The 8,412-nt window shown below is 34.6% G+C and overlaps 1 protein-coding gene across 1 annotated transcript; it reads left to right on the top strand.

The window, feature by feature from the left end:
- Positions 1-2,015: 2,015 nt before the first annotated feature.
- LOC139124141 (uncharacterized) lies at positions 2,016-5,596 on the top strand. Its single transcript, XM_070690280.1, has 4 exons — positions 2,016-2,089; positions 2,814-2,951; positions 3,444-3,581; positions 4,393-5,596. The coding sequence occupies exons 1-4, from the start codon at positions 2,062-2,064 to the stop codon at positions 4,569-4,571; spliced, it is 483 nt and encodes a 160-aa protein (XP_070546381.1). The 5' UTR covers positions 2,016-2,061; the 3' UTR covers positions 4,572-5,596.
- The last annotated feature ends 2,816 nt before the right edge of the window (positions 5,597-8,412 follow it).

Genomic DNA, 8,412 nt, shown 5'->3' with positions numbered 1-8,412 from the left:
CCGATAGGGGACACAGAGCTGCAGCACAGTCAGAATCTATCTAGCAAATGATCTCCTTTCCATCCGGTAATAGAATACTGTTCCGACAGGTGTTCTGTTAGGAGGATTACCCAGTGAGTCAGCGCTGAATGACTCAGTGGGAATTCCCTCTTTCATGCATGCGCAAACGCGCAAGGGGTATTACCCCTTCGGGGATTACCCATCTGACTCAGTGGGGAATTCCCTCTTCCACGCATGCACAATAGGCAAACGCGTAAGGGGGAATTCCTTGTAGTTATTCAATAAAATGATTTTAAAAATTTGTTATTTCGTCTGGCAATCCAATATTTCCTTACTACTTGAGTCATATGCAATCGAATCATACATGTGATAAAGGTCCAAACGGCCGCTGTATATCGGCGAAAAAATTACGGTTACCTAAACTATAGAGATCATATTAATGAACAAATATAATTTAAAAAACAACTTTTGAAAAAAACATGATGATTAACAGGTAGACTAGGTAATTAGGTGACAATAAGTTCATTGATATTGACACAGGTAAGAAGTTTTTTAATGTTGTTAACTCCATTTTCGAGCGATAGACTGAGGCCAGTTTGATTAATTCAGAACAAAAACTTTTATTAGCTGAAGACAATTGGTAACCAGCATCGCAGCTGCATTTTTAACCGCAGAGATAAGCATTCTGAAAACTGATTTCCAAGGTCAAGTCCAAGAAAACCTAAGAAAGAAGGAAAAGAATTTTCAGACGATTCTCCAAAGTTACCGTCAACGACATCAGAAAAAAAAACCCGACACAACATGTGCATGAGCTATTGGAAAGCAACACCAAATACAATGTTGGCCTAACAGTGTCGTCCAGATCATGAAACGATCTCGACGAAAGTAGAATCGCAAACTAAGCCCGGCAGAAACTGTATGTAAAGAAACTCAATGCGAGGATTGTATCAACACCAACACCCATTGCAACTACTAGTAGTATGATGGCCTGTCAACATTACCCAAAATTGATGTATCCGCTGCCATATTATTACTACGGTAATACAACATCACGTTTTTTTTTCAACTCCAGTACAACATTTCTGCTGTCCCCACGTACCGCTAGCAGCAGAGCAATGACAGGCATAAAATTTAAGAGTCCACTGCAGATTATCACCGTATGGATGCAAAATCACCAAGTTTACTAGAAACAACCAAGCTTGTTCATCCTCTACCACCTGAGTTACAACCATCACGGCAACCACCGCTGCTGTCGTAACAAGCTCCAACAAGTATTTCTGTTATGGCACTACTTCAAGAAAGTAAAACGTGCCAAAGGGGAGAGCAGCGAATTACAAATGTACATTTGTTTCATCGCATCACTGATTGACTGTGGAATTTGCGGCTGTTTGAACAAAGTCTCGCTTATCGTTCAACGTGGTTTGAAAAAATATATGATCATTGGATTTGTTCAACATTTCAGCACATTAGTTTAGTGTTTCTTGTTTCTTAATCAATTTTCTTGTTAAATCAATATATAGGAAAACGTGGTTTAAATATGTTGTTTGGGAGTATAATCTCTAATTAACGAATCTCCTTGGTTTATTCTCCACCCCAATTTACGGGAACTTGTGTAGGTGGAACTGTCTGGTTTCGTTTGGACGGACTCCTTTTGTTTTGTTATGTTACTGTGACGACCGATATTAAAATTACCCTTACCTTTAACCGCACTCATTGATCTTTATGTTTTTTATCTGTCACTCAATCAAGTACGCGGATATAATGGTGAGATTCCAAACTGCACGACTGGCATCATTTCGCTGTAAGATTTTCTTCATTTGTACGACAGCAGGACAAATAGAGACCTTAGAAAATAATTTTGCCTCAGAGACTTTGTTATTATTGGTCTCTTCTGTTCACAGATGACTGTTTTGGCATTGTCTTCCCGTACATTTGACAGTTGTTTTGCATGTCACCCATAGTAGGCAATACAAACTCTTGTACTGTGTTAAACCCACATTCCTCCACAGATACATCAATGATACCACTACATACCCAAAAACACAAAGGGAATCATTGGAAATGACAGTTGAGAAGAGTTCAACTGCAGGTTTGTATGTGGACGCCTATAACTATACGTTAATTAAAATACTGTGATTTGAATTTAATTTGAATAGTAGTAGAATGCGTGACAATTACATAACAAACGAATTAAATCATCCGCACACTCACATTTTAATACTTTCTTATAGTTTTATTCATGATATAATTTTCTCTTTCGAAAAAGAGAGACCTGCTGCGTGCGATACCTTTAGAATTATTATGCAAATCATTGAGTTATATCATTTGTTCGTGGAGTAACATATGACGAATATTGTCATTATGCAATTATTTTTTCAATGACTTATAAATTGTCAAAAACCTGTGCAGATACGTAAACAAATAGGGAATAATAAACATCAAAGCCAGTAACTATTTAGAGTTTTGAATAGGTAGTCACTGTACCTTCAGTTCATTAAGGGGCATTTGAAGATGAATATATTCTAGATTAGGAGCATTTAACAGTAAATTCGTTATAGTTATTTATAGGGCTTGTATTTAAATATCAATCAATATTTAAAAAATGTAAATGAATGAAATGTAAATGAAAAATGTAAATTTTCAGTTTCTATCGCTTTCAATGAATAAACATCGATTTCAAACTTTGTTATTTCTGAATCACTTGAGTCGAAATATCGAACTTTAAAAGCAATCGCTATATTGCCCATTACAATTTTGAATGACATTAATTGATCCTGAAAACGTCTTCTATCTTTATTGTCACTTATTTTCAGTTCAAACTGATTGGCAGCAAATACTCGGGGTAACGGAGACAAACAATGGACAACAACGGCATTATGAATCACTTTCCAATTCCATGACACATGTGTATCAGCCATTAGTGAGGGAATCTGGCCAGCAACGAGACAATGGTGAGTTTGATTCAGATGATACGTAAATGGAAATACGCTAGAGTGGTTGTGCCGATGCGTCTTTTAGAATAACTATGCCAATCACTTTGTTATATTATGCGTCTGAAGAGAATTTGGAACAAAGAAATGTACTATATGAGAAATATTGCCATACTGCATTTATTTTTTCAACAACGTATAAAATGTCAAAAACCTGTGCAGATATGTAAATGATTTAGAGAAGGTTGGTGAAAATTACCTGGTAATGAAAAAGCCGAGTCACATTGTATTTAATGTTTTGTGTAGGAAGTCAATGTACCTCCAGTTCAATGACTGGCAGGCAATATTGACAAACACAAATACACTTTGGACTTTTGAGATTTTGAGAACCTAAATAATTGGAATTGAAATATTGAACTCTTAAATCTATCGTTACGTTGCCGATTACAATTTTAAACTATATTGTCAATGATCCTAAAAAGTTCTACCATCTTTGTGTTCACTTATTTTCAGTCCAGGCTAGTATACAGCAAATTCTTGATGTAACGGAGACAAACAATGGACAACAACGCCATTATGAGCCACTTTCCAATTCAGTGACACATGTCTATCAGCCATTGGTGAGGGAATCTGACCAGCAAAGAGACAATGGTGATTATTATACAAATAATTCACACATGAAAATAACCTTTAATAATCGGTCCCAGCTGTCAATCTATACGCCAGGATATGCATTTTAAAACTGTGGAAAAGATGAATACAAATATGTCAAACAAATTGAAAAGTCCATCGACAGCAAAATAAAACGACATTGACACACTGTAATCAATATGTGAAACATAAAGACTTTAGTAATCTCACTTGCCTTTGCATACTAAATAATGAAAAAGATACCAACGTATTCCACACATTTATTTGGTTTAATAACACCAGCTCTTTTAAGTGTTTACATTATCGACTACATTCATCTTTAATAGCAATCTTACTCCAACCTCTAATATTCAAAAATCTTCATTTCATCAAGATACTTCTTCCTCTTGATTGTTCCGAATGTTTCAAATGCACTGGATATACCAGTACACTTTATACCATTGTGCAGTACTGCTTTACAATATAAAGAAGGCATATCATATGAAAAAAATGTTATTTTTAAAATATTGCATAAAAAGATACTTTTTAGGTACAATAATACTTCCTATTTCCAACATACCTGCGAAAACAGGTAAATATTCTTGATTCGCATCATGACTGTAAATTCGTTTTATTTCATTATATAGCTTTGTATTTGATTGGCAGGCAATATTGACAATACGAATGTATAATATTGAGCCTTAAAATGACTGGAGTAAGTTGAAATATCGAACTCTAAAAACATCGTTGCGTTGTCCATGCTTGGTACATTTTTAAACAGCATTAAGTGATCCTGGAAATGTACATTATCAATATTTTCACTTATTTTCAGTTCAAGCTAATATACAGCAAATTCTTGAGGTAACAGAGACAAACACTGGACAACAACACCATTATGAACCACTTTCCAATTCCGTGATACATGTGTATCAGCCATTGGTAAGGGAATCTGACCAGCAACGAGACAATGGTGATCATAATACAGATGATGTATACATGGAAATAAACTAGAGTGATGATGCCGATGAATGCCATGTAGCTGCTTAAAGTGGTCTAACACGAAGACATTCTGAAACAAAACTTGAAGATCATGATGTATCGTCGTTCTTCATCACCGGACCAAGCTGTAAATCTCTACATCAGGATGTGAATTGGCAAATATAGATATACAATGATATTTATATATAATCCCTTAGTATTTTTCTCTTTTTGACGTCATCGTATAAGAGTGTTTTTCGCGGAGCCGTACAAGTTCGAGCCGAAGGCGAAAAGGTGTGCGGCTGTTTTGACATAGATGGATCAAAATTATTGTAACAAATTGCATAAACTTCGTAGCGATTTTAGTTTTATTTACGCGGATGACTTTCATTTAATGAGTGAAGCGGCCCGTCACCCAGGAGATACTTTCATTCATAAATGCCACGAAGTTGAAATTTTGATACACCAAATGGTACCATGCAAGTACAAAGTTCCGGTTGATGACGTACAACTGGGGTAATATGGATTTCTTATGTGTGCTGGTGTACGTCACAGAGGTTGTGATACGGGCCAGTTCATGTGATAAACATTGCGTACACAATTACTGTTGTGTTCCATATGCGTCAATATACGTAAATATACTGGACGTATATCAAGCATTTTTTCCAGTGACTCATGCCGTAATATTATCCTATGAACCATTTACTTTATACAATACCAGTGACGTTGGATAGCCATTTAACGTTCATGTTGTTTTCTCAGGAAGGTTTCTACCAATATGCCTGCCTCTTATAGATAAGCAATCTCAATATTTCATTCCGTTAAAGTTTTGTTTTGGTAACATTAAAATATTCGATAACAGGAACATCATAATATTTCATGTTGCATTATTCACAATTATGTTATAGCAGTGTCGATACCAGTGGATTTCCTGACGTCATATTCCTCCATTGTTACTAATAATGTAACAGATTTAACAAATATTGTAGCAAATATGTTTTCTACATCTTCAAATTCACTGGCGTTGACAAAACTTTGTAGTAATAGCAGCAATGTATCTCCTCACGGTCCCTAATGATCTCAACCAATGTTGCACTTCATAATTAGTACTCTGCTTCCCCTCGTACTTTATGTCGTGCAAATTTGCTGTCGTCCATTATTGGTTGGGAGAGGGCTCATTATTGCGTAAATTACAGTGAACCTTCACGATGGCAGTATGGCTCTAATTTCCGTTATTCTCTTCCATTACTGTACGCGTCGTTGCCTGACAGAGATATCTTGCTCATTTCATCCGCAGTATATTAAGCGTTCTTTGCCAATACAATTATTGATGTTTTTTAATATAAACATGTGTGATATTGCGTATGGGGTGAATTGTTATATCTCGCATTTTGTAACGCGACACAGAAATTCGTGACTATTGACATGTGTACATTACCAACCCGAAAGATTAACTTCGATATCTTATCTCGGTCGAGACGGACTCTTCTAACATAAATCTACTCCTAAAGAATACACATATCATGTGGTTGTTATCGTTATTACAAACGAAATCTGGGGAACCCTGGGTGGTTTAATTTGTGAAATAAGACATACAAATCAATACATGATATGGTTTCGATGAAATGTCATACACATTTTGTGCATTTTTAATTTAAAGGGATCATAAGATTCTTTTTGTGAAAAAGTGATCATTCGATGGGACTGTATGACTGGTCTTGTATATTAGTAAAACACTGAACGAGCAACATTTGCTGTTGTGCACGGAAATTCGAACGGGAATTACATATTAAGTACAAAGAAAAAGTTACTGCTAGTGAATTTTGATGAATAGTTTGCGAGTCAGTCGTTCACTTCAAAATCGTTTGTAGAAATAAAAAGATTATTATTTCAATGTGCATGTATGTTGTATAAACTGAAATCAACCAGTGCATCAAGTAAAAAAATAGATTATGTTTTATTCATGTTTACGTTAAAGACACTTGCTACATATAGTAAAATAGAGTTTTTATAGTATTTTATATTTTTATGTCTTCGACCTATACCTTTGCAAAGCGGCAAACAATACCCACAATGGCGGTCATTTCGAAAGAGCCTCACCGCTAAAAAACAGATTTTATGTGTATTTCTATTACGAAATTGATTTAATATTTATCCTAATACATATTTAATGTTTTATACGCATGTAGTCACCAAAACTGAGTAAGAATCAACGTAGGCTGTTCAGCAGAGATTAAAAATATATGTTTGGTAATATTCATCACGTAAAGATATTTACTATTCTCACTAAGTCCATGAACTGATTTAGGAGACACATGTACATTTAAGGAATTTGAACTTCTGATTAATATTTTAAATTGGAAATTGTTTGTGTTTTTTTATAGTTTGGCATAATGTAACCGCTAAGTATGAGTCAGAAAGATTTCGTAAAGTACTCAGTGTTTGCAGCGAATTATAGCATTTACAGAGAGGTTTCTTTACTCACAATATGTTATTTGTTTGTCTAAGTTGGATATGTTTTACTGAGAGTCAGTAGTTGTAACTTATGATGGTTTGTTACTAGTGTGGCTTTGAATGTTAACTTTTGCTTCCTTCTCTACTTCCAATAGAATTGTGATACACACTATTCACGAAGTCAGCTTACCTGGTAAATGCATACACTGATTGTTGTGGTTCGCGAGTGATTTCTGGTCTGAACTAGAATTCTAGTGCAAATAATACTGTATTGTAAATGTAAAATGATGTGTTTAACGACCTAAAATGTCTGAACTTCTTTATGTTTTGTAGAGCAGAAAGATTACTTGCAATAAAATAAATAAGTGTACAGGTGCTGGCTATTTAGAACTTCACTTAATATGAAACAAAAACCAAAAAAACAAAACATTTTTATAGATGCATTACTATAACCATGTACCCAAGAGCACATACAGTATATTTAGGTATATTTCTATGTAACTGGTAAACATTAACTGGACTGACAACAGAAAAACATTTAGTTATGTTACTAGAAGCAGCAGGTATCTTCGAACTAGCATTTTTTCGAAATTTTGCTCCAGCCTTAACGAACCTTCGAGCATTTCAATCTCGTTATTGCAATAAAAGTTTAAGCGCAATTATGCAAATTTTGGTAACAGAAAAAGGGATTACCTCAAAAATACTGATATTTGTAACTCAGAATGGCCGCTGTCCCTCTGTTGACCGTATGGGGCAAAATAATAATTTTGACTAAAATATATGGTAAAAAGCCTAATTTTACTAAACTGACTTCTGAATGATTCTGCAAATAAAGAAGAAGAAAAGTTTAGTTTTTAATTATTCGTTCCAGAGCAATCTACCTTAAATCCATATACCAAGCTACTTTGTATTCTTGTTTTTCACTACACAAAATGATGTACCATAATATGGTTTTTAAACAGTATCTCAAATTATATTCAAATAAACCAAGCATTTATTCCCTCTTTCGCACCTTTTTTACAATATTAAGGTGTTTACGGTTTATATCTACTTTTTCGCATTAACTAGCATTTTTTTGTCATTTTGGTGATATGGTTACTACCAAAGAAGTTCCTTGTAAATGAGAGCTCACCCAAGCATTATCGGACAAACACACTACATTAATTTACCACTTTTAGCTGTAAAATTCCCTATGAGCGAAACATTGCAGGTATTCCCTTAAGCAGACATAAATCTTTTTTACTTTGATTGTTGCTTTTCAGCATTTTTTGAAAATATTCTACATTGTAGGCTGTATTTATCTGAAAATGTGCAAACTGTAATAGTCATAAGCACATAAGTTGTAGACTGAAGGTCTCCACACCAGAATATTGTGCAAAAACGCAATACAAATTTTAGTTTAAAGATATCTCTAAATATC

The sequence above is a fragment of the Ptychodera flava genome, assembly GCF_041260155.1.
Source record: "Ptychodera flava strain L36383 chromosome 23 unlocalized genomic scaffold, AS_Pfla_20210202 Scaffold_23__1_contigs__length_28996876_pilon, whole genome shotgun sequence".
NCBI lineage: Eukaryota > Metazoa > Hemichordata > Enteropneusta > Ptychoderidae > Ptychodera > Ptychodera flava.
This window is presented reverse-complemented; position numbering and strand designations above follow the sequence as displayed.

Bases quoted from the DNA above. Each gene is read 5' to 3' on its own strand.
- LOC139124141 (XM_070690280.1), top strand. From the start codon at position 2,062: ATGACAGTTGAGAAGAGTTCAACTGCAG. The intron at 2,090-2,813 runs GTTTGTATGTGG...ACTTATTTTCAG, and splicing joins TGAGAAGAGTTCAACTGCAG to TTCAAACTGATTGGCAGCAA. The intron at 2,952-3,443 runs GTGAGTTTGATT...ACTTATTTTCAG, and splicing joins TGGCCAGCAACGAGACAATG to TCCAGGCTAGTATACAGCAA.